A 27,409-nucleotide genomic window follows, 5' to 3' on the forward strand; every position below is an offset into this window, starting at 1 on the left:
CAGTTTGTTGAAAAGGACCCCTCCCCTCCCCGTCCTCACCCAGTGTCCACGCTTCACACTGACACACAGAGGAGCTCAGAGCTCAGGCTCTGTTCCCACACCTGCACGAAGCTGCTGGATCAGCAGTGCTCTCTATATTTAGTTCAGATTAGGAGCATCAGTCTGATACACAGCAAGTCAGATTATACGGACAAGATAATGCCCATTGTGGTACTGAGCTTAAACAGAGGCTCTATTATTGATGACGGGATTTACCAGACAGACAACAGATGTTTGGATCCTTGAACAGATTCACATTAACATTTTAAATCAAACTGCACCTCTAAACACTACTTACACAGCAGCAGCTTGTTGATCACAATATAAGGTCCTTCTAAATCATATCCTGTGTTGTCAACCTTTGAGACACCAATGGGGAGCATAGTTTAAAATGAACATCAAGTTGCTTTCAATAAGAACTGAAAATAGCGATTAAGACCATGAACTCATCTTCAAAGTGTCTGCTAAATTCACAAAATGAGAGTCATTTTTTCACAGTCTATACAAATGCAACCAAATGAGTCGCCCCTGCTGGCCATTAGAAAGAATGCATACAGAATGTATAATCAATTCCAATTTTAAATTTAAGACAACTAACTGTTAAAGTGTGTCTAAAAGTAGATTTGACATTTCTGATATTATTTTATTGCAGACAAAGTCACTCGTCAGCCTTAAAGTAATAAGACAGAGGGAGACTGGAGGTAATGTAGAGCATGTGTCACCATTACAATGTGAGAGCACAGATGGAGGGAATCCTGCGAGCTAGTTCGGGCAGACAACTGGAGTTGCTCTGCGTCACACACACATAACCTGACCCTCTCTTCACATCACATCACAAACACACCCTCTAAGTTTGGCAGCCTATTTTAGCTCCCATCACCATCTGTGAAATGTCTCTCTGCCTGCTGCTTCAAACCATCCACCTCTACCACGTCTACTCATCAGTCCCAATTTTCATACGTAGCATACTGTGAAGTTATGAGTAACATAGTGACAAATGAACAAACCCGGGAGAATATCTTTAAAAAAACACATAAAGATCAAAATATTTTATTCACTTTTTCCTTTTCCCAAAGGGAGATGTCCCCAAACCAATCACTGGAGCCAAAAGTGATGCTTTTTTATGTTGATGCTGATGTGTAGCCTTGCCAAGACCAGCCTCAAAGGTTGCAGAAAACAATTGAGGCCTGGCTATTTAAAGCCATGTTATGGTACTTAGCTTGATGCGCTTGATTACAGTTGGACAACAACATGCATGACTGGACCAATGTTTTTGATTTTTCATTGATAAATAGCCATTTCATGTGGGTAAAGTAGACAAATTCAAAGCGTTAGACCTAATCAAGCCATACATGCAAAACACAACTTTAAACACTCTCCATTCCTACAAATAGACACAGACTCAAAGAGTGAGGCACAATCACAGCAGAACTCCAGCTGTGTGGACTGCCTTACACAACAGACTGACATGAGGATTGCCTATACTGGCCAACAGTAAAAATGTCTTTAAAAAAAATTAAGAAGAAACTAGTGTTAACCTGAGTAAGTAGTGAGACCTTGGTCAATAACCAAAGCTCACCTCCACCACTGTAACTGCTCTCTGATTACGCACTAACGTGCCTCTCAGAAACCCCTGCATAACATGAGCTGTGCTGCACACATGCCTGTGTCATAATGAGGAGTGGGTGTGTGCACCTGAACCACAGGAATATGACTTAAGGCTTACAGTTGCTATACAAGTGTTTTTGAATGAGATTACAATCACTCGATAAAAGTTAGTGCCACCGACCTAGCACCATCTCCATCAGGTTAACATCACCTGGTCCCCGATGCTCATTTTGTGCCTGTCATTCAGAGAGGAAGTTGAGCTATGGGATTTTCTCAGCGTCGGCTTGTTTCAGTAATTCACCCTTGTCATCACACTGTATATAGATATAACACTCTCTCTGCATCGCAGCATAATTATGAATGTATCACCACACTGCTAATGCACTCTAATCTGACTCTGTCAAACCAGGAAAAGGGTTGAGTTCTTAGAACTCAACTAGTGTTGAGTTCTAATCTAATATAAAATCCATTATAAAAGCTATATTTTGATGTATTAACACAAATTGTTCTCCTTTAATTCCATAAAAGATATTTATGCACACAAAAATATATGTATCATCTTTAGCTGTAATAAAGGTCATGTCTAAAATCATTCCCTGTTTGCTACATGGTGTGTTACATATAATTTGCATCAACTGATTAGAATGTCTTAATTAAGGATGAGAACTTATCCGTGTAGTGCCCTTAAAACTGGAACGACAGAACAGAAAAGAAGAGAAAAGAAAAATGTACTTACAGTCTCACAAATGTGCTGAATTTAGAGTTTCCAGAATGATTGTTAAAGTCTGAACAGCCTATGGTAATGACACAATGTGCAAGCGTGTGTTCATTATGTCAGTTACTGTTCAGCTTTGAGTGAACTATCGGCTGTCTATTATACCAGGGTTAGTAAATGAGTGATTTCAGACACAGCTAATGTCGGCTAAACTATAACTGTTCCAGTAGATCTTGCTACAGCAACTGAATGCTCATTGTCTTTGAAAAACACAACCGATGACCTCCCAGGCTGAAAAATAGATGTCATGGAAAGGTGAAAAAAACATGGACTTCCATGTTAAAATTCACTGAAAAAATGGTTTTAACCTCTATGCATCATTTCACACTTCATATAAAACTGTACACTCACTTTTTTATAATTCCTCCATTTGAATGAATTAGAACCTTAAGGCTTAAAGGTCGTTGGGGCATTGCTTCACCTCCACATATCTGAGCCACTGAACTGGACCTCTTGAGCATGTTTAAAATAACAGATTTTATAAAGTTTATAACCAGATATGAAGTACAGAAGTACAGAAGCTTAAACACATATGGAATCTCTTACTTATGTTCATATGAAAAAAAATAACACAATATCCACAGTACATCTCAGTTTTTCAACACGATGAAGAAATTCTGCTGTAGTAAATGAAAGAAATCTGTCAGGATGACTTTTTGGGACTAAATTGTAATTAATAGATCTGTAAAATTACATAAAAAGTACCTAATTTCCCAAAATGTCTTGTAATAAGAAAACACAGTTTTTGCTTCTTCTTTTTTTCTGTATAGACAAATAGATCAGTAGGAAAAACTGTAAAATAAAGTCCCAAACATATGCCCTTCTTCACATTTTCCAAAGCCGTCCAGTGGGATTTTAGGATATTGGGAGTCTCTGTCGGGCTGATTTTGGCCACCAGGCCTTCTGTTTGACACCACTGATTTAAACAATGACACACAATTGAATTAAAACCCTCGTTTTTTTGTTTTTTTTAATACTGGCGTCTTTAGCATAAAAGGATTTAAGGATGGATTATTCTTACCAGTCACGCGAAACTGATAAAACCACACACTGTAATGAATGAAATTAAGAGTTGAATGCTTCATGCGTAGAGATGTTTGCTTAGATTAGAATGAATATTCCAAGATTGTATCACGCTTAAGGCAAAGCTTTGATGCAGTTTAAGCAGCTCCGTAAGAGCAGGAAAACACCTTTGAAGAACATGCTGAACTGTAAATACCTTATAATACCTGCATTGATGCCAATTTTCATTTATTTCTCCACAGAGTCTGGGTATGTTTGGACAGCGTGCTTGATTGGTGCTTGTCTCATGCTAAAGTAATTTTGAATTTCCTGCTCCAAACAAAAGACAGATTACTACGCTCCGTAAACACAATTTGGGGTTTAAAGAAGCACCGCAGAACTGAATGGTTGATGTCAAATTACTGCGTAAATCTTGGATAAATGTGTTGGTGTGCTGCTGTTGCTGCAGGTCCCACTCATAAACAGTAAGCTAATGATGGCACCTTAGTGCTAAGAGACAGGCAGAAACCAAAAGAAGGAATTAAGGGAAAAAGGACGGCAACGTCAGTGGAGAAAACTTCATTTTAAATGACTGTGGGAATCAACGTTTTTACCCCTCCCTTTTTCTTTCTTTTGCTTTCTACCAGTATATGTCTCTGTCTGTCTCTTATCTGCGGTCCACGCCTTGTCTTCTAGGATAAATAGCCTCATAAATTTCTTATTCTCCCTTCAGACCACTACAGACAGACAGTGATATAGGAGCGATGGTGTAAGTGTGAATACACACTTTTGAATGTGTGTATGCAGTCACACATAGTGCATGAGGTCAGCCCTTTTCTTGAGTAAATACATGTCCCAGTGTGATGCTGGGTGCACGCTAGTGTGTGGGTGTCAGCATAAATGCGTGCCCGTACACGAACGTTCAAAAATATTCTGTGTGTTATATAAAGGTCTCAGTGATTCAGTGTATCTGCAGATTGATGAAGCTGTGTTATGTTGTGTGTGTGCGTGCAGGTTCTGAATGACCTGAAATTAAGCAATACCAGTGTGGAAACCACTCTGCACTTGTCTTTTTGGGGGGGTTTTTGCACAGATACTCTCACATGGAGGCAATCACAAAGTTACTTATTTGAAAAAATGGAAACTCTAAGGACAGACTCAACTCATAGTGTAAGAGCACTCAGTAAGAGCAGAAAAGCATACATCCATGTCTGTGCACATCTGCATACATATTCTTTCCTCATCAAAAACACATTCTGCATCTACATGTAGGAAACACTGCACCAATAATCAATGGCTTTTCAGTAAGATGAACATATAGATGGATGCATGAATGGATGGGCATAAAGAGATTTCGGAAACTATTATTAAGATCGACTAAATTGTGAAGTGAGCAATGTGGTTAGAAAGCTTTGTCTCAGAGTTTAATATTGAAACATGCCATATTTATATGACTTGTATTAACATACTTGGCCCTATACTTTACAACTGGTACAGCATACAAATATGTACATTAAGGTAGGACAAAGCATCTGTAGACACTTCTACAGATGCTTTAAACTTTGAGGGAGCAAGCATGTGCATGCATGAATATGAGTGAAACTGAAGAGCTTGTGTCAGTGGGGAAAGGCCAGGTAGATGAAAAAGTGGCACCTGGCCAAACCTGCCAAAAACAGGGAAGTGTAAAAACAACAAATCACACAATTAAGTGTCAGGTTGAGTGACTATAACTGGTTGCAATATGCAGGATAGCTGCAGACACCAATCTGGCACCATGCGTGCAGATAGATGATGAGTGATGTCTCCTATGTATCTTTGTCTGCAGGAATGATGTCAGCTATACTGTAATGGAGCAATGTCAGAGCGACGTGTGGAGACGCCACGCTTACTTGGGCACACACACACACACACACATAGCTCATTGTGTGCTTTTCCAGAAGTATACAGTAGAGGTATTAATGAGTATTACGAAGGCAATAAGCCGTCATGACATGAGCTTTGTTTATTAAACCTGTTAACCACCTCCAGCATGAACAGATTTCCTTCTTTTTTCCACTTCACACTTTAGTCAGAACCCATTCTGTTATGCTCTATAACCATGTCATAAAAACAAGGTACTTGGCACATACTGTGCAAACATCTACGCCCATATAGAGCTAACGTAGTATGTACACTGTTTGGCAAAGCAGATATAGAGAGCCTTTTAGGCGGCTGTGAACAAACTCAGTAGAGCCCATGCTGTTTGCTGAGACTGAGCACAGGGAGAGTCTGTCCAAGTCTAACCTACAGTGGACTCAAGGTGACCCACCAAAGAAGATATGACTATTGACAAATCTAAACCAGAAACAGGCAGAAACGGTGAGCTATGGGTGTTTTCGAGTCTATAATCTCACACAAAGACGCTTGGGATAGCCTTGTGATATGTTTTACAGCAGCCAATGCAGATAGCTCAGACTCCAAAAATTAGTCACTGATATTATACAACTTCATGATTGGTCTCCTTGTTACCATTTTTTCAGGCCATGTTGCATCTTCTATCTTCATGCCCGGTGCAACAAACACAGATCTGCAGCTAATGCTCTCTGCATGTGGACGACTCCAATATGCCAAGAATTTTTGTGTCTATGTGCACATGTGGGCACCTAAACAATGCTGTCTCAGTGCTCTGGTCTGAATGTTCTGACCTACACTAAGGGTCAAAGCTATTGCATCATCAGCACGACAGCCAGCCATTCATAACCACCCACCCTGGGTACAGCTGGGTCATGAATTATGGAGCTGAAAATATTCCCTTTAGCACAAAAACAGAGATGTTTCATCTAATGTCTTCTGCCAGAGTGAGGCGAGCATGCAGAGCAACTTCCAATGGAGAGTTGCTTTAAAATAGCATTTTTAAACTGGTGCTGCCCCTCTGTGGTGTGGAGATTAACTGCAGGCTGCAAGCGTTTCTAGTCATTGTATTTGCCACTTTGTGGAATTCTATAGAGAAACTTATCAATGAGCCATGTAATGTGCTCAAAGACACTCTGTTGTATTACCTGTATGGGTCTGCCGTCCTCTGAGCCAATCATATTCCTCCATTCCATCAGTGAGCGCTGCAAGGTGTCTAATCCTGTCTCCCAGAGACGGATGTACCCGCCCATATCCACCGTGACGACACCTCCAGAACCAAGAGCAGCTATCAGCACATCACACTCTGACACCTTGGACACCCAGTTGGTGTAGGGCGACACAGTCATTGACCTGCCAATTACAGATACAAGAAAAGGTCACAACACAGAACACAGAAAAAGAAGTTGATTTAGATAGGCAGGGACCATTGAGTTTTTATTCCGCTCTTTTCTATTCCAGATCCTATGCAATTATAGTAATGATATTTATTCACGGTCCGTATAGATCTTATACTGGGCCTTGGGGCAGGCCTTCAGATCATCCTCTGAAACAAATGTTTTATCTCTTTCCACCCTTTAAAGCTGCCCCTCTTAAATAGATGATGGGAGGGGCTTCTGCGCTTACCGGCAGAGTGGTGTACTTGAAATGACAATTTTCACATATGCTGAGTTAATTTTTTTGGAACCTGGTCCATGTTAAAAATGAGTATCCATTTGTCTAAGAGACAAAAATTAGGAAAAAAAAGCGTAATATGTCCTCTAAAAAATTACAAGTTTCCAAGGTTGAGCACATGTAAGATGCAGAGAAGATATATTAGCACTTTTGGGTTTTTTTTTCTTTTATAGTGCAATGCTGTCACTGACCTCTAGCTGGAGCCAAAGGATGTAAAGTTACATTCTTGTTCTGAAAGTATTGCAGAATGAGGTAGTGAGGTAGTAAGAAACCAGCTGTTTACCTTGGAACAGGAATATATTTGAGCTTCTTGGAGTTGAGATCAGTCACCTCCAGGTATGCCGCTGTCATTGGAGGTGTGACGTCTGAGTGGCAAAGAAAACTAATCTTTAAACTTTTGAAAACTTTCAAAACTTATGTTTCCTGAAAACCTTTATGTAAGGTGAACTCTGACCTTTGGGGTACAGCTCTTTTAGGGGGACTTTGTTAGGTGGAAGAGCTCGAACCACCTGATTGACCGGGATCAGACTGACACAATTCTCCTGTTTGGCCGTGGCGCTCCGAAGCCCTCCTCTGAAGAACGCTTGAGCCCCGCTGTCACCACTCTTTATCGCTGATAGGTTGACGGGTCTTTTAAAGCTGTACACTTCATTAGGTGACTCATCAAGAGAAGAAATCCAAAGGAAAACGTCACTCTTAAGCCATCGGTCATACGCATTAGAGTAACTCACTCACAATGCTCTTTGTTTTCAATTAACATCTTCTCTAACTCTTTCATTTTTTCATACATGAATCAGGCAGATAAAATACAGACTCAAAGCTAGGCCCTGTCTTAGCTTTGACTTTCAAATAGGTTCCAAAAAAATGTTAACACCACATGACCCCGCTTCCCTTCAAGCTCTATAGAGTTAAACTAGATATTTCTACTTCTGGTAGAAACATAAAAAGAAAGAAGACAGGAAACTGGAAAAAGAATTATTATTGTCACACAGTAAGTTCAAATTTGGAAACACATCAAAAATACACCAAATGCACTCAAAATTTCTTCACCAAATTCCCTCATAATCTCACCATGAGATCTGGGAAGCCGACGATGAGCCGCGCATAGGAATCTGTGTCAACCAGCACACGGTTAGGGGAAACAATCTTCTGGTTCAGAGCGGCACTCAGGTTCTCGTTGGGTAGCTGCTCACATGACAGCATCTGGGGTATAGACAACTCGGCTGCAGTGATGGACCAGCATGAGTTTGGTGGAACAGAAACATGAAAGAAAGCAGTGAGAAAAAGAAAGAAATAGCAACATGTCCATTGGGGGAAACTGGGACTGAGTGTTGTCGAGGGTCACATCAATAAGCTGAACTCACTCGTGCTCAATATTAATTTTTATTTCTTTATAAGCTTATTAGTACAGCCCTCGCTCCTTGGGAAATCAATTGCCCTACCTCTGAACTCAACTCTACTCAATCTTTGTACTTCATGTGAAGAATGCAGAAATGACATCATTTAGAAACCTGTCCATTTTAATAATGGATTGCATTTATATAGCGTTTTTCAACGCACCCAAAGCACTTTACAATTCCACTATTCATTCACACACTGGTGGAGGCAAGCTACAGTTGTAGCCACAGCTGCCCTGGGGCAGACTGACAGAAGCGAGGCTGCCATATCGCGCCATCGGCCCCTCTGGCCAACACCAGTAGGTGGGTAGGGTAAAGTGTCTTGCCCAAGGACACAAAGACCAGGACAGAGAGCCCGGGGATTGAACCGGCAACCTTCCAGTTACAGATGCGCTTCCCAACCCCCTGAGCCACGGTCGTCATTTTAAAATGCATTTAACTTATGGCCATTTAATGTATAAACTTAGAGGTCTGAAATACAGCTGTTATTAGTTTAATTCTCTCTATTTCAGTCTCCATGTTAATTGGGTCTTTAAGAACTGCTACACAGCAATACAGCAGAACATGAAAATCTGTTAAATAAACATAGGGAGATTGCTGTTTCCATTGTATACCGTGCCATTAGGTGCGATTTTCCGAAAACACAAAATTTCATTTCACCTATATGGTGACGATTGCCAGCTTTATCTATCTTTTAATCACTCTGACAGCTCCTCGGTTGGACTCCTGCTTGATTGTCTTAGCGATGTTAAGTCAAAATTTCTAAAATTTTAACAAACGTAAAACTGAAGGAATTTTATTCGGTCCCAATCGTTCTTTTGGTACCCCAGATGTTGGCTTTGCTGCTCTGACCCCTGAAAAGCTCGGTTACTAATCTTGGGGTAAAAATCGACAGTGCACTTCGTTTTGATGGCCACGTAAATGGGGTGGTGAAATCTTCATTCTTTTACCTCAGACGTCTGTCAGAGGTAAGCCTCTTCTTTCCAGGCGTGACTTGGAAACTGTCATCCATTCTTTTATAACCTCACGCTTGGAATACTGGAACTCCCTTTTAATAGGGGTTGGCCAGGGTGCTCTGTCACACCTGCAACTGGTGCATAATGCTGCAGCATGGTTTTAACTGGTAAAAGAAAATTTGAGCATATTACTCCAGTTCTGGCCTTCTTACACAGCCTTCCAATTTAAAATCATTTTACTGGTTTGTAAATCCTTAAACAGTTTGGCGCCTGTATATTTGTCCAATCTGCTGAAGCCCTATGTCCCCCCTCGTTTACTCCGGTCAGCTGAGCAGCTGTTGCTCTCAGCCCCTAAATCGCGGCTGAAACTTGGAGGAGACTGAAAATTCTTCTTCTTCTTCTTCCTCGTCACATTAGGCAATCTACTTCAGTATTGGTCTTTAAATCCAGGTTAAAAACTAATTTTTATCCGCTGGCTTTTGACTCAGTGAGTAACTGACATTGTTAATTTATTGTTATTTATTTATTGTACTTTTTATATTTCTGCTGTACAGCACTTTGGCCGCCCATGTGCTGTTTTAAAGTGCTATATCAATAAATTATGGTATGGTACAAAGATTATTTCAAAAGAGATTTCACTAATTACGATCAAAACGTGCAAACCTTTTAAGCGCAGTAGGAGACGCTTTGTTTGTTTGTTCTTTTTAGTTTCTTTGTGGCTTTTTTAGTCCATTTAAAAATGTGATGAATATAATGTAGGAGAAAAAAACTGTATATCCCACAAGTGGATATTTGACATATTTAAACAAGCAAACACTTTGAAACAGTCTCTAAAAGTTAAAGGTGATATACATGAGCAACATCACAAGTTATTAGCTTTTCAATTATTTATTGATAAAAATATCAATGGATATTCTTGAATGAAAAAAGTAAGTGCATATTTGGCCTCCAGAGACTAGTATTGAACAACATCTTGAAGTTGTTTTGCATATTTGTCCACCAGTTACTGACATCAGCTTTCTAAAATTTATGACCACAAGAAGTCAAAACTTGTAGAGAACATATCTTTATTGCTGGACTGACGTGTTTAGGCTTGTGGCTTTCATCAGTCAGGCTCATCAGGATCATGATGACCACGAAAACCCCGAAGACACGTCTTGTGGCCATCAGAGCTAAAGGCCACTAGTCAATACAGATTACATCTATCATTACAGCCCTCTTCCTCTGCTTGTCTACCACCACTATGTCCAGTTGATTAGCCGCCACCACTTTGCCTGTCTGTAACTGGAAGTCCTACAGGATCATAACTTGGTTGTTCTCAACAACTCAAAGGGGCATTTTCCATTTTGACCTTGGGACAGGCCATACTCAGCACAGATATTCCTGTATATTATACAGGCTACTTGGTTGTGCTATTCCATGTATGCCCTGCCTGCTAGCATCCTGGACACTGTTGTTATGTGCTGGATTGTCTCTGGGTATCTTTGCACAGCCAGCACCAAGGATCTTGCCTGGTGTAATAGACCACAACATCCCAGGAATGACATCTGAGATCTGTGTCCAGAAGAGCACCAGTCTAGTTAAAGCTAAGATACTGCGCAGGACCATTAAGCTCCCAGACCTCTGGTAGAGGTCCCAAGCTTGAAGGATAAAGACAAGAAAAGTAAGATATTTTTTTTTCGACTGTGTGTGTGTGTGTGTGTAAATATATACCTGAGCTTGTTCCATGGCCTGAGTTGACTGAGTCCTCACTGATGCTGTGAAGCTGACACACTCCAGAGCCTTCAGCTGCCATGTGCATGGGCTTGGTCAGCAGGAACTTCCTATACAGTCAGACATGCACGATTATTTTAAAGTTTTATCCAGAGACCTGGACAGATATTTGAGATCCATTACTTACTTGTTAGAGTTGCTCTCCAGCAGCAGCCAGCGGTCCTCTGCCACCAGGAAGACAGACTTTAGGTTGATGGGAAGGGAGATGGAGTGAACTCGTCCCTCAAGCACATCCAGGACCTCCAGCTGGTTGCTGCACATGCAAAAGCAGCGACTGATACCACAGGACTTCAGGATGCTGGTGCTGTGTAACAATGTCATGGATGTAGTTTACCTGTCCTCCTTATAGAACAGAAGCCAGTTTTTGTGGGAGAAGTCACGACACATTTTATACCCTGCCTGCAGGCAACAATCAGAGAAACAAAAACACATTAAGTTCAAATCTTTTCACGGAATGATCAGATGAATAATTGAAAAGTCTTTTCATAATGCAGTCTAGTTCAATGTCAGATTTAAATCTAGTCACATGGAAAAAATAAAGCCTTGAATGAAAAGCAAAGAGTTTACGAGCCACAAGTGAATTTAAATTTGTCTCTGGAGACACAGAGTCTTCTGACCTGTTGTTCCTTACTGTTCCACCAGTTCGACGCTCTGCTGGAAGACTGATCACTGTCGGGGGAAATCATGAGCCTCCGCAAGGCGCCTGTCACCAAGTCCAAATGGAGCACTGTGTTACCCTAAAGAGACAGAAAGAGGAATTAAAACTGGAGAATACAACTGAGAGGAGCCTGAATTCTGGCTGGTTTTCAGGGGATCAAACACTTTTCTCACTCGGTGCAAATTATAACTTTTATATAATATGTTTTTTGGTATGTGTTTTTTAAATGATATTCTGTCTCTCTCCATTAAAATTAAACCATAAAAATTAGAGTGTTAATTTGTCTATTTGGATGCCATTCACCACTACACCACAATGCACCACTGCAGGACTTTCCCATCTACACAGTTTTCAAAGAGAGCTTGCTGACAAGGAAATACAAACTCACTACACCAGCACTAGTAGTGTCATTCAGGACACTGATTTTAACATACAGCTGCTTGTCTACAAATCACTCGGCAGCTCTGTGCCTAAACACATGTCCAAAAAGCTAAATGCATATTATATGAAATATTTTGTTATTTGAAAGACCTAGGAGTGTCTTCTCATGTTTTAAGGTTCAAAGCAAACCTGTAGTGAGATGGGCAGCATTTTTACAGCCTAATCACTTGGAGATCCAACACATTTGTATAACACAAAACTGTCAACACTGAATACAGTTGTCCCCTCTCCCTCTGCCATATGTCCTCTTGTCTCCTAAAATGCTCCTACAGACAACAAGGTTACAGAGAGTGTCAGCAAGCATACTTGGAAGATTGATGGAAAAGGTTGGTTATTAGTCTGATAAGATATTGAATTAAAAAATGTTAGAATAATTTATTTTTCAAATTAACTTTATTATTTTTGCTTTTTCAAGCGTACTTTGTGGACCTTCACTCTTATCCATGTGGTTTCTTCTATATTTTGTGGTAAATGTGGGTTTAACTGTCCCTGAGCTCATCAGTGACTAGGACTGTCTTTTGCTTTGGTTAAACTTGCAAACACTTCCAATAACCTCCATCTCTGCTCTTTTACACCACCCACACAGCTGATCGACTTCTTCTTAATTAGTTTCACTGAATTAACTAAATATTTCTTGATTTCAACTTGTAATTCCCTGTGTGGTCTCCTGTTTTTGTTAATTATGAGACAGTTTATGACCATTTCTGTTTAACACTATAAATCCTAGTGTTTATTTCCTCCAGTACAGTTCCTCCATCAACAGAGGGTGCTCTTCTCCCAGTGGAACCCTCTGGTTTGGGTGCTGATGTTCCTCTACATTCAACAAATGTGCCTGCTGCACTTTCAACTAATTCAATTCAAAGATAAACCGATTGCCCGTATGGGCTTCTGTGTTTGTATGCAGGATATTTCTGTGTGTGTGTGTGTGTGTGTGTGTGTGTGTGTGTGTGTGTGTTGGATGAACTGTGCAAAAGGCTTTCGTTTGTGACGCACAAGGATTCATCTTCAATTGAGTTTTATGAGAAGGAGCCACAGGGGAGCTGGCCTCGGGCCCGGCTACCCTGCTTCACGCTAATGGTTTCCTTATGGCCTCCCATTCCTGACACTCACACAGTGATACTGAAGACAGAGAGGGCAAACCCCATTTCCTGATTCTAAACATACACTGCCATTGGAGGAAGTATGTACATCTGAGAACACACGTGTGCATCCTGCATGTGGATGTATCTGCACTAAGATTTTTTGTATCTGAGGGATAAAAATATAACTGCTATGTTTTCATACCCTTAAATGTACCATTGTGATGTCTTTAAATACTTTCACAAGACTGTGGATGCATTCATTCATGTGTGTATGCTTAGCACAATCGGCCAACCTCTGTATATTTGAGATTATGTATCGGAATTTCAGGAGCGGGACCACACCTCCAAACACGCTCCTTCCGGTCGTCATCTATATAGGTTCCCCCAGTTCTGCAAGCTGTTCATTCTTGTTTACGTGCCCCACCCTCCCTCCCTCCTTGTTCTCAATTCTTTAATAACTTCTTCACTCCTATTTAGTACAAGGGGATCTGCCAGGCCCGGGAGCCGTTGCCAGTCCCCTTCGAGGCCTTCCCCAAACCGCAGCTCACTTCATGTCCAAGCATTCACCTTTACCTACTAAAATGCTGTCAAACCTAAAATGAGGACGAGTGAAATGTGTGTGTGTGTGCGTGTGTGTGTGTGTGTGTGTGTGTGTGTGTGTGTGTGTGTGTGTGTGTGTGTGTGTGTGTGTGTGTGTGTGTGTGTGTGTGTGATGGTTTCCCTGATCTCCCTGGAAGGCCAATGACCTGCGAATGAACTTCATGTTGTCTGGACCTCTTCATTTTTAGACAGACGTAACATGATCCATCGCCACAGTATTTTTAGAAGTCCTCCTCTTGCCTAATATGCACCAGCTGTGAAAGTGTTCTGGTCGGAGAAACAGCCTACACACATTGTTCTTGTCTGACACTCTGCTGTCATAGGACAGGGTCTTACGGGGTAAGAGGGATTCAACGACCGACTCAACAACCACTAACCTCCAACCATTTTAAGAAGCGGACTTCTGCACAGCTATTTTAAATCTGTGAGGAATCTGTGGTTGTCCTCAAGAAATAAAAAAAAAAGTTTAAATACCAGTGTTGTGTAAGTGTCCAGTTACTGGATTGTAAACAAGGACGTTAGACAAAAATGGTTAGAGTAGGGTTCCTCAGTGAAGACCAACAGATGCAAGTGCACCCTTTTTATACCACTAAAACTACAAAACATACTTAATGGTGATTCTTTTCATTTATGTGTGTGTGTTTTTGGTTTTGTTGTTTTTGTGTTGACTCCCCTCCACTACCTTGAAGACACACTGTTGTGGTTTTTGACCACTGGGGGTGCTGTACAGCTTTGACGAACAAATCATCTTATGGAACTCAGACGTTTATATCAATTGCAAAAGCCAGTCAAGTTTGATGCTGTTAAAGTTAGCAACACCCAAACGTATATTTGACCAGTCACGGAAGCTCCACTACCACCTGTCTAAGACAGACCAATCACTTCAAGGACACTAGGTTTCCTGACCACATTTATAAAAGTGCCTGGCACCATACCAGGTATTGTTGATAAATAAAGTAGAACGGTCTGTGGCCACCACCTGGAGTTGCTACTCCAGTGCACCTGCCGTCACTTTAAATTTGCACCAAAGCAGGTGAAATAGATTCATAATGGTTTATGGTTCCTAACTGGACAGAGAGATATCCCTGAAGGTTAACTGACTTTGTGCTATACTGTGATGATCCAGTGTTTCCTTTTTATGGAGTACCTTGTGCTATCACATCTATTTGTGTGATGCACTCATACTGTATATGAATCAACCTGCTAACAAAGCCAGACACTTTGACATAATGACTTCAACCTCATGATGGTCGTCAAAATACTTTTGTATACTGTTGTATACAGTCTATGGTTGAAAACTGAAATCATGATAACATAGCAAAATGTACAAACTGATCAAAGTGGGCAAAAACTGAAAAATGTCACCTTGTTTAAAGCTATGTTAAGTGTTACAAGCTACAAGCCTTTTAGGGAGCGTGTGAGAAATGCCAGCACAGAGCAAGCCCCAAACCCCACTTCCCTTTGAACAGGCATTTAGAGCAGTTTGGATAAACGGCCATTGTGCTATGGTGAAAATGTGTAACATTAACAATGAAAATCTCATTGGGTACATTAATTTCATTCACTCAATCTAATGTAATCTAATCATGCAAACATGTCTTTGTGTACATGTGTATATATTTGTCTGCCAACCTGTTCCTCGTGCAGCACCACCTGTCCATCCAGTGGACTCCCAAGTGGAGCAACCGTAACAAAGGGCTGCCAGACACCACTGATGGTCCTGGGGAAGACATCGTAGAGCTCTATGCACTCGATAGTTTCCCCACGCTCCTTCATGGAGTACAGGGACACTGGGTTACAGGTGGCCACATACAGCACATCTGTCAAAACAAATATTGAATGCATTCTGTGAATTGAGCTACTGCAATAGGCAGTACATTTCTCTTAACAAGCCCACAATGCAAGGTGCTAATTAAATAGACTAATGTTACTCTGCAGCTGTCAGTGTCGATGCAAAATGGTGACAATCTGAAATTAGGGGTGGTCATCATTGATCTAATATATAGGGATTAATAAATACACTGTAGGGGTGATTTCTGACACAACCGATGTTATAATGGACACCTGGCACTCAAGTGATTCTGGGTTGAACTGATGAAAGAATTCTGCAGGGGACCAAAAACTTATTTGGGGGTGAATTCAGCAAACCTTTGAAGTTTAAAATCTGATTTTTAAGGAAATTCTGTAAATGTAAAGTTTGTAAATCCTGATGACTACTGAAATAAATCTAAATACACTTAGATAAAGTTTCAAAATAGCTACCCAACTGAGTGCATACAGGTGTTTTAAGATGGCTCGCATGGTGTGAGGCTTGCTTTAAAGGGTTTTTTTTTCTTTTTACCTCCAATGTAAAGTCTGACAGGTGCTTTTCAGTATGCTTCTGATTAGGCCACCTAAAGCTGATATAAAGCTGAAATACTATCATACTAACTTCTATGTTTTCTTATATATTGGTTAGTTGATATCATCGGCCAGTATGGACTTACTGCAAAGATATGAGGATATATGTTGTCCAGTATGTATGGACTGATTCTTATACAGCGCCTTTCTATTCTTCTAGAGCACTCAAAGCACCTAATATAAGATCCCTCATTCACCCATTCACTCCAGCACTTTTTTCTTCTATGTTTAAGTTCTTTTGTATCTAATGGGATTAGTATCTTGCCCGAGGATATTTGGCATGCAGACTGGAGCAGCCAGGAATCCAACCACCACTTTTCCGATTAGTAGATGGCCTGCTCTACCTCCTGAGCAACAGCCACCCTTGTGCATCAATGTAACACTTGTGATTGTCTCTTTTATAGAGAATGGTGCAGAAAAAGACATCTGGGGTGATTTACAAATTGTGTCATCACATAGTTTGTTAAGCAGAGTTGCGTCCTCTCAGCACTGCCTGCAGCACATGTAGCAGAGTAGCACCACAGCTGAACAAACATGGCGCAAAGTCTAACCGTGTGTCCGTGGTAAGTTTCCAACTACTTTAAACTGTAAATTAATGAAAAGTTGTAACAGTAACTCCATCTTTAATAACTCAAGAACCAATAACTCAGGGAAAAAAACAGTATTAAAAATCCAATCTCTTCTAATATCTTTTTGTTTTTAATTTTAGTAAAAATTCTATAATTAGGAATTTTTAATTACGTCTGTGAAGGTTCTCAGTCATCCAGGTCATCGTAGTCAAAGGAGTTGCAAAGAAAAGCGTCTGGACTTCTTTAAGTTGCTTGAAGACGTTTCACCTCTCATCCGAGAAGCTTCTTCAGTTCTAAGGTCAAATGGCCGAGAGTCCCAGATTTAAACCAAGTGGGAGTATCCCCCCAAAGAGGGACAAAGGACCCCCTGGTGATCCTCTAATCACATGAGCCAAGGTGTGAAAGCGGGTGTGGGACCTAATCAGCCAGGGTTTCGGGTGAGCTCATTGTGAAACCTGGCCCCACCTTGTCATGTGAATTCCTGAGGTCAGATGGCCCAGGATGTGAGTGGGCGTTAAGGCGTCTGGGAAGGGATCTCAAAACTGGATTATAGATGGCAGACAGTTGATGTCGTAAACCACCGCCTCTGTTCAAAGATGGTCGCTCACAGTGGACATAGATGGCCTCTTTCACTCCTCTTTCAAACCATCTGTCCTCTCTGTCCAAAATGTGAACATTGGCATCCTCAAAAGAGTGACCTTTATCCTTAAGATGCAGATGGACTGCTGAGTCTTGTCCTGTGGAGGTGGCTCTTCTATGTTGTGCCATGCGCTTGTGAAGTGGCTGTTTGGTCTCTCCAATGTAGAGGTCTGGGCATTCCTCGCTGCAATGTACAGCATACACCACGTTGTTAAGTCTGTGTTTTGGAGTTTTGTCTTTCGGGTGAACCAGTTTCTGTCTGAGTGTGTTGCTGGGTCTGAAGTACACTGGGATGTCGTGCTTGGAGAAGACTCTCCTGAGTTTCTCTGATACACCGGCTACATAGGGGATGACAAGTTGTTGCGTCTGTCTTTCTTATCCTCCCTCGCTGGTGTCTGATCTTCTTTTCTGTGCCTCTTTGCTGACTTTATGAACGCCCAGTTAGGATAACCGCATGTTTTGAGTGCTTCCTTTACGTGTGTGTGTTCCTTCTTTTTTCCCTCAGGCTTAGAGGGAACATGTTTTGCCCGGTGGTGTAGGGTCCTGATTACTCCAAGTTTGTGTTCCAGAGGGTGATGGGAGTCAAAGAGGAGGTACTGGTCCGTGTGTGTGGGCTTCCGGTAAACTTCGATGTTGAGGTTGCCATTCTCTTCAATGTGCACAGCGCAGTCCAGGAAAGGCAAACAGTTGTCCTTTGTGTCTTCCCTGGTGAACTTGATGTTTTTATCCACGGCGTTAATGTGCGCAGTGAAGGATTCCACTTCTTGTGTCTTGATTTTGACCCAGGTGTCGTCTACATATCTGTACCAGTGGCTGGGTACTCTTCCTTTGAAAGAGCCAAGAGCCTTCCTTTCCACTTCCTCCATGTAAAGGTTGGCTACAATAGGTGACATGGGGGAGCCCATGGCACAGCCATGTTTTTGTCTGTAGAAGCCTTCGTTGTATTTGAAGTATGTTGTGGTGAGGCAGAGGTCTAACAGTGTGCAGATCTGATCGGGTGTGAAGTTGGTCCTGTCTTCCAAGGAGCTGTCTTCTTGTAGTCGTTTTCTGACAGTCTCCACTGCCTCCGTGGTGGGAATGCAAGTGAAGAGAGAGACTACATCAAAGGACACCATGGTTTCATCTGGATCCAGGGTAAGTTTCTCGACCTTGTCGGTGAAGTTGCTGGAGTTCTTGATGTGGTGTGGGCTGTTCCCCACGAGAGGTGCAAGGATGGTAGCAAGGTGTTTCGCAATGTTATAAGTGGCTGAGTTTATGCTACTGACTATGGGTCTGAGAGGGACACCTTCCTTGTGGATTTTAGGAAGTCCATAAATGCAGGGTATGGCATCCCCTGGATAAAGCCGGTGATATGTAATGCGGTCAATGATTTTGTCCTTTTCAAGGTCTTGAAGGCAAGCTATAACTTTCTTTTTGTAGCTGCTTGTGGGGTCTCGCTTTAAAGCTTCGTAGGTGTTGTTGTCACTGAGGAGAGTAGTGATCTTTGTGTGGTAATCTGTTGTGTTTAGGACCACGGTGCACCTTCCCTTATCCGCTGGTAATATAGTGATGTTGTGGTCTTTGCTCAGGGAAGCGACGGCCTTCTTTTCTTGTAATGTAAGGTTAGACGGAGGGACTTTCGCACTGGAGAGGGTGGCTGAGACTTTCATCCTGATTTGCTCTGCTTCTGTCTGTGATAATTTATTAATCCGTATGGCGGTTTCTGTGGCTGTGATGAGGTCCACTATGGGCAACTGTTGCGGCGAAATGGCGAAATTGAGTCCTTTGGCTAAAACCCTCTTTTCAGGTTCAGTGAGATTCCGGTCTGAAAAGTTCTTTACCCATTTCTCCCGACTGTCTTCAGGTGTGTTTTCTTCTCTGAGTTGTGTGGGTTCAGACTGAGGAGTGTGAGTTTTTGAAAGCAAGGTGTGAAATTTCCTGCGTTGTCTTTCTTTTCCTTTAGAGTGTTGGTCCCGCTGGGCCTTGTCAACAAACTTGTATACCTCTTCTAAGATTGGAGAGGGTAGAAGGGTTTCCAGTTCCTGCAGAGTCTGGCTGATCTTGATCTGGAGGGCATCTATAGTGAAATGGACCTGTCTTATCCTTTCACTTAAAAGGTGATTTTGTGCTCTCTGTAGAATCAAGTCTGCTCTGTGTCCCCTGACAGTGGATCCAAGGCGCAAGCTCCTAGGAACAACTCTGCTTTGTCTGCATCTTAGGTTGAAACGAAGGTGGTTCCTATAATCCGCCAGTTTCCTAGATTCCCTTTCATACTCTAGATGCCCTCCAGATCAAGATCAGCCAGACTCTGCAGGAACTGGAAACCCTTCTACCCTCTCCAATCTTAGAAGAGGTATACAAGTTTGTTGACAAGGCCCAGCGGGACCAACACTCTAAAGGAAAAGAAAGACAACGCAGGAAATTTCACACCTTGCTTTCAAAAACCCACACTGCTCAGTCTGAACCCACACAACTCAGAGAAGAAAACACACCTGAAGACAGTCGGGAGAAATGGGTAAAGAACTTTTCAGACCGGAATCTCACTGAACCTGAAAAGAGGGTTTTAGCCAAAGGACTCAATTTCGCCATTTCGCCGCAACAGTTGCCCATAGTGGACCTCATCACAGCCACAGAAACCGCCATACGGATTAATAAATTATCACAGACAGAAGCAGAGCAAATCAGGATGAAAGTCTCAGCCACCCTCTCCAGTGCGAAAGTCCCTCCGTCTAACCTTACATTACAAGAAAAGAAGGCCGTCGCTTCCCTGAGCAAAGACCACAACATCACTATATTACCAGCGGATAAGGGAAGGTGCACCGTGGTCCTAAACACAACAGATTACCACACAAAGATCACTACTCTCCTCAGTGACAACAACACCTACGAAGCTTTAAAGTGAGACCCCACAAGCAGCTACAAAAAGAAAGTTATAGCTTGCCTTCAAGACCTTGAAAAGGACAAAATCATTGACCGCATTACATATCACCGGCTTTATCCAGGGGATGCCATACCCTGCATTTATGGACTTCCTAAAATCCACAAGGAAGGGGTCCCACTCAGACCCATAGTCAGTAGCATAAACTCAGCCACTTATAACATTGCGAAACACCTTGCTACCATCCTTGCACCTCTCGTGGGGAACAGCCCACACCACATCAAGAACTCCAGCGACTTCACCGACAAGGTCGAGAAACTTACCCTGGATCCAGATGAAACCATGGTGTCCTTTGATGTAGTCTCTCTCTTCACTTGCATTCCCACCACGGAGGCAGTGGAGACTGTCAGAAAACGACTACAAGAAGACAGCTCCTTGGAAGACAGGACCAACTTCACACCCGATCAGATCTGCACACTGTTAGACCTCTGCCTCACCACAACATACTTCAAATACAACGAAGGCTTCTACAGACAAAAACATGGCTGTGCCATGGGCTCCCCCGTGTCACCTATTGTAGCCAACCTTTACATGGAGGAAGTGGAAAGGAAGGCTCTTGGCTCTTTCAAAGGAAGAGTACCCAGCCACTGGTACAGATATGTAGATGACACCTGGGTCAAAATCAAGACACAAGAAGTGGAATCCTTCACTGCGCACATTAACGCCGTGGATAAAAACATCAAGTTCACCAGGGAAGACACAAAGGATAACTGTTTGCCTTTCCTGGACTGCGCTGTGCACATTGAAGAGAATGGCAACCTCAACATCGAAGTTTACCGGAAGCCCACACACACGGACCAGTACCTCCTCTTTGACTCCCATCACCCTCTGGAACACAAACTTGGAGTAATCAGGACCCTACACCACCGGGCAGAACATGTTCCCTCTAAGCCTGAGGGAAAAAAGAAGGAACACACACACGTAAAGGAAGCACTCAAAACATGCGGTTATCCTGACTGGGCATTCATAAAGTCAGCAAAGAGGCACAGAAAAGAAGATCAGACACCAGCGAGGGAGGATAAGAAAGACAGACGCAACAACGTTGTCATCCCCTATGTAGCCGGTGTATCAGAGAAACTCAGGAGAGTCTTCTCCAAGCACGACATCCCAGTGTACTTCAGACCCAGCAACACACTCAGACAGAAACTGGTTCACCCGAAAGACAAAACTCCAAAACACAGACTTAACAACGTGGTGTATGCTGTACAGTGCAGCGAGGAATGCCCAGACCTCTACATTGGAGAGACCAAACAGCCACTTCACAAGCGCATGGCACAACATAGAAGAGCCACCTCCACAGGACAAGACTCAGCAGTCCATCTGCATCTTAAGGATAAAGGTCACTCTTTTGAGGATGCCAATGTTCACATTTTGGACAGAGAGGACAGATGGTTTGAAAGAGGAGTGAAAGAGGCCATCTATGTCCACTGTGAGCGACCATCTTTGAACAGAGGCGGTGGTTTACGACACCAACTGTCTGCCATCTATAATCCAGTTTTGAGTTCCCTCCCCAGACGCCTTAATGCCCACTCACATCTTGGGCCATCTGACCTCAGGAATTCACATGACAAGGTGGGGCCAGGTTTCACAATGAGCACACCTGAAACCCTGGCTGATTAGGTCCCACACCCGCTTTCACACCTTGGCTCATGTGATTAGAGGATCACCAGGGGGTCCTTTGTCCCTCTTTGGGGGGATACTCCCACTGGGTTTAAATCTGGGACTCTCGGCCATTTGACCTTAGAACTGAAGAAGCTTCTCGGATGAGAGGTGAAACGTCTTCAAGCAACTTAAAGAAGTCCAGACGCTTTTCTTTGCAACTCCTTTGACTAATTTTTAATTACCTTGTTAAATTTCCAGGTGTTTTTTTAAATGTTGTTCTGTCGTTAGTGATTTTCCTATTGGTCTAATTACTTTTTAAATACGTGAATCCATCTTTGCTCATTATGTCATGTTAATGGTATCCTGTCTTCTTCCAGTTTGTGATCACTGTCACTGCGTATCTTGTGCTTTTCCTCTCCCTTACACAGCTGCACAGTTTCCAGTACATACTTTAAAACAGTTTCCTTGCTTCACCCTGTACTGTCCACACACATACTGAGACCTAGGCTAAACGTTTTTTATTGTTGTTATTCCTTCCTGTATATAGTACCTTATTTACTTCATGATGCTTCACCCTCTGAAATCTCTAAAGCATCGCAAAGAAAAGAACATCTGATAACACAGACTCGAGGAGGGACTGCTTAATAACGTGCGCAAGTTTGTGTTTGCTTGTATAATACCATCTTTGGTGGTGACGTCACAGATGATGTTAACTTCATTCATGGGAATCTGCCAGTGGGCTTTCTCTTCAGTGAAACTCAAAGCCCTGCTTTCCTGCCTGTTGCAGGGGTGCTTCTGGACACGCAGAAACACTGGGCCCTGTAAACACACGTCAGACACTTATAGCAGTGTGCACGTACTCACAATATATCAAAACAAGTCATACTATTGCAACAACATGGCACACTCTAGTGTTCTGCTTGCAGCTTAAGTGCGAAAGAGTTAAAAGAGTACATTCGATAAGCAATGTAACCAGAGGAACCATCTGGGTTGTGGATGAACATCTCGATACATTTCTTACGTTAAAAACTCACTGCTGTCAGTCTTTTGTAGCTGGGAGGAATGTAAGATAACCACAGACACTCACTTTAAGTACTGGTCCAATACACGAGAAGTGTGGGGCATCACACTGTAATAATCTGTCTTCATGTGTATACCTTGACATCTATGGGCCGTGTGTCCGTGGGACACAGTAGTTTGCGTCGAGCGTTGCCACCTTGGTTTATGGTCCAATATCCTGTCATCTTGACCTCCGGCAAGGGAAACCTAAAAATTGAAGGTCACATGATAACTCCACTGTAAGGCCTGCAAAATGTAATTTATAACAAGAAAGTACTGGCACAGATGCATGGAAGTTTTTTGTTTTTTTCTGGGAGTGGGTATTGATGTTGTGATTTCTCATTTTGGAAACGGGAAACGATTTTGCTTGCCCACATCAATTAAGATGAACTCAGCCTACTTAAGGGCTCAACGTGGCTGCCACAAACTGACTTCAGATGTGAGCCTTATCCTGTTACAAGCTAGATTTTTAAAACAAAGACTTTGAAATGTGATCCCACTGTCTCAAGAAAGGCTAAAGTCAACATATTCAGAACAAGTGTCTATGTGTTTGTGTCTGACCAGATGTCCACTGGTTTTCCCATGAATCATAGCTGGCCTCGGGCCATGATCTTATTGGCTGCAGGTGGAGTGAAAGATGCATCAGAACCACAAAAAAAATTCCAAAGAGGCTGGAGGATAGACAGTTCTCTAATCATAAGCATTTCTATGAATGGAAAAGCAGAAAGAGAAACTACTCTTTGTTTTCCATTTCCAAATCTGGAATCTAAGGGACAAATGTTTGCCGTGATGTGGGTAGAGAAACTAGTCTGATAAGGTGTTAAAGATGGGTGATGACAGAAGAGTAATTGAACGACTTGGATTGATGTCGGTACAGACATAACAGGAAAATACTTGTTTCTGCCCTGTTTGTTTCAGGATTTACTTGTTAATGAGATATGAACGTGTATTTATAAATGTGATACTTAAATAAAACCACAGGAGACAGAAGAAACAAATATTTTCCTTTATTTAAAAGACAAAGCTGTACATTGTGAGGCAATGTGGTTGATTTCAGAATAGATTTTTCTTATAAATAGGTTTAAGAATAGATCTTTGTTTATTTAACACTTCAGGAAGCATTGTGGAGACTTCATGAAAGCCTAAAGGTCTAATAGAAACCACTCATACAGTTCAAGGCAGCATCAACCGAGTTCAAGCCTTTCAGGAATTCAATGCCAACAGTCAACAATATTTTAAAATTACAAAATGATGCCTGACAGTCACACACTCACGTGGAACAGTCCCTGAAACCGCTGACCTCTCAGAAGCCACTTTCAGCTGGCAAGCTTCTGGAAAGGTTCTTTGAAAGGCAACAACAAAACTACCAACACAACAAAAACCACTGGCATTAAGACAAACTCCGGGGGAACAATTATGCTGAAAATCTATACATTAAAAGATTGCATGGCCAGGATTACTACTGCATGTCTTCTGCATCTTTGAGTTGCTCAGCTCACTACAGAATGCCTTCCACTCGCATTGCATTAATTTAGTGAAGTATTTCACTATATCTCTTTGTAATATGTAATAAGAGAGACATTTCTCTATGATTCATTTGCAGCGTTCAGAGCCAGCTCCAAACCAGAAGACAGATTTGTGTGCCGGGGGCCTGTGTAGGAGGGGCAGCACCGTGAAGAATGCACTAATGGAGAAGAGCATCTTGCATGCACGGCAAATATTGTACACTGTGCACGTCTGCCATCACTTTACCAGACTGAGGAAGCTAGCAGGGTTGATTATTCACATTTGAATGGGCATCATATTAGATTATATTTCCACTGTGTGTTAAGCATCTATAGTTTCTGATATATTTAAAATAGCTGACACGCTAAGATAAACTCTGAACAAATCAAGTAATGACAAGTTTAGGTTCCATTATTTAAAACCGCTTCTGACAGATTTCTAATTTTATGAGGGATAAAGGTTTGGATTAACAAGAAAAACGGCTCCTCTGTGGAACTGATAAAGACTCGAGATAAGGCTCTACTCTGCGATCATTCTGAGCAGCGCCACACGTCAGCTAGCACCTTTTATAGTATGACAAACCCCAAATCTTGATCTGCTCCATCGTTGACTATGTGTTCTTCATGTATTTTGGTCCATCCAGCTATTATTACCCCCCTGTGAGGCTCTGAGACCACAGTTCTGACTGTGCAACAATCTGATTCTGTCTCTGTGTGTGTCACGTAATTGATGTGCCTCTAATGTGTGTGTGTGTGTGTGTGTGTGTGTGTGTGTGTGTGTGTGTGTGTGTGCGCGCGCGTCTTGTCAAACATCTTGTGCCCCCGATGCCTTACTCCTTAGCCAGCTTGACAGAGCTGGGCTTGGCTCCAATGGGAATCCCGTGCTTGTGCAGTGCTTCAATTAGAACCTCCCGCATGTCTTTGTTGTATGAGTCAAAGTCGAAGACGTTTCTCACCACGTTGGCCAGACCCTCATCGGGAAATTTCTAGCGGGAGGTAAAGGAGAGTAGGAAGGAAAGGCCAGAGAAGAGGAAGTAAAAGAGGAAGGGTCACCAGGGAAAGAAAAGGAAGGAAGGACACAGAGAGTAGGAGGGGGAGAAAAAAATGATAATGACAGGTGGGAGGTGGGAGTTATGGAAAAGGGGACAGAGACAAGGAAAATTAATATGATTTTCAGCTCCTTAACAGGGGTCAATGCAGGGAAAGTTTGGGATAAGACATAAGAAACGAAGATTAGTCATCTCTAAACTCTGAACACTGACAGACAACAGCATCTTTGCTCCGTCTTTGATGATAATTACAGACTCCAGTTCTAATGCCTAAAAGCATTTTCTGTATTACAAAGCAAACATGGTGGCACATTTGAGAATGATACTACCTACGTACAAGTGATGTTTCCTGGCAGCTTAGAGCAGTCCTTGGATTACTTGTATACATGCTGACTTCAATATTTGATACTCACGCCAGTTTAATATGAGAATCCACCACTGGAAGAATATATTTACAGTATGACAGACAATAGAGGAAAGAAGAAATGGTCTTTTTTAAAACAACAGATTTCTGATGCTTTCTTTTATATAAGCAGACAACAACCTAAAAAATCCTTGGAGTGAAGATTTTGGTGACAGACTTTCTTTTTTCTTTTTTTTTTACAATACCAAACCAGCACAGGGGTTTGGAACTGTTTGTGTGCACACTGAATATTTAACACCTTTACCAACATACTTATTTTTAAGATCTCTTTTTGGTAATGTGAAAAATAAGTGTAATATACCATGTTTGTCTGATTAGAGTATTATGAATCAGCAATGAAGGGAGAAGTAAAGACAGACATTACAAATCTAATTTGATAGCTGCTTTCAGTACTTGACAGTTATTGAATATTTCAGAAATTTTTCAGACTAGATTTCCAGGCATAGAAGTGATTGACAGCAAAGAATCTTAGCTAAACTGATAAGGTGGAAATTAACATAATAGCTGCAAATACGAATGCATCCCCTGCCCTTTCAACTCTTTACTGCAATACATCTTCAATTCTGATGTGAGTAATCTTCATGCCATTATTAGGACCATAATTGCACTTTTAAGCCGCCATATTACAGTGTACTTATACAGTCCAGTGAATCGCTGCACAGTCAATAGCAGTCTCTCCCAGTAGGTTACAGCTGACTATAGAGCTCTGGGCTGCATCGATCAGGATGGTATAAATTAAGGTTAAAATAGAAATAAAGGCATAAAACGAGCTATTTAGAGTACAGCTAAATTGAAATGATTCCCTGTCACACCCAGTCATTCAGACATCAATAATGGTGGTGGTGGATGAAAGAACTGGGAGGTCACTCAAATATGAGCTGGTCTCTGTACACTAAACTATTGATCTATAGTGCAAGCTTTAATGCTTAATCCCCTCTCCTTCTCTTCTTTTGGAGTCTGTCCTTTTTGTGCTCTATAGCGTGTACATTTCTGAAGAATGTAACCACAAGGAGGCATGGGAATGTGACAGCTCTGCATGCAGCCATTCACTTGCTTTTCTTTTTCCAGATGACTGAGCTGAGAGGATGATGGTAAACAGCAGCTTATAGCTATTGATGGTGGGAGACTGTTAATGTAAACAGCATGCGCTCTGTAATGTGGCTCCATACTGTTCGTCTGAAGGTGGAAAACGGAGTAGCTGCTCGAAAAACTATGGTATCAAAGGGATAAAAAAGATTTGAAAATATGGTGACAATCACTTCTAAAACCTTGTAAAATATCATTCTAAATGTAAAACAAAACAGCTACTCATTGAAGAAAGTCTAGCAATTTTATACTAATACAAATATG

General features: G+C 41.8%; 1 protein-coding gene across 1 annotated transcript in view; it reads right to left on the reverse strand.

Annotated features, from left to right (window-relative positions):
- Positions 1-27,409, reverse strand: part of vwa8 (von Willebrand factor A domain containing 8) — a 101,750-nt gene that overhangs the window by 19,802 nt on the left and 54,539 nt on the right. Inside the window, exons 26-37 of the mRNA XM_063498727.1 lie at positions 25,421-25,572; positions 23,180-23,288; positions 22,703-22,841; positions 15,528-15,715; positions 11,732-11,851; positions 11,449-11,513; positions 11,242-11,367; positions 11,055-11,164; positions 8,060-8,211; positions 7,443-7,647; positions 7,272-7,353; positions 6,463-6,667 (exon numbers count right to left, since the gene is read on the reverse strand). Coding sequence (XP_063354797.1) covers positions 6,463-6,667; positions 7,272-7,353; positions 7,443-7,647; positions 8,060-8,211; positions 11,055-11,164; positions 11,242-11,367; positions 11,449-11,513; positions 11,732-11,851; positions 15,528-15,715; positions 22,703-22,841; positions 23,180-23,288; positions 25,421-25,572 — 1,653 coding nt within the window. The remainder of the gene's footprint in view (positions 1-6,462; positions 6,668-7,271; positions 7,354-7,442; positions 7,648-8,059; positions 8,212-11,054; positions 11,165-11,241; positions 11,368-11,448; positions 11,514-11,731; positions 11,852-15,527; positions 15,716-22,702; positions 22,842-23,179; positions 23,289-25,420; positions 25,573-27,409) is intronic.

The sequence above is a fragment of the Pelmatolapia mariae genome, linkage group LG16_19 (genome assembly GCF_036321145.2).
Source record: "Pelmatolapia mariae isolate MD_Pm_ZW linkage group LG16_19, Pm_UMD_F_2, whole genome shotgun sequence".
Classification (NCBI taxonomy): Eukaryota; Metazoa; Chordata; class Actinopteri; order Cichliformes; family Cichlidae; genus Pelmatolapia; species Pelmatolapia mariae.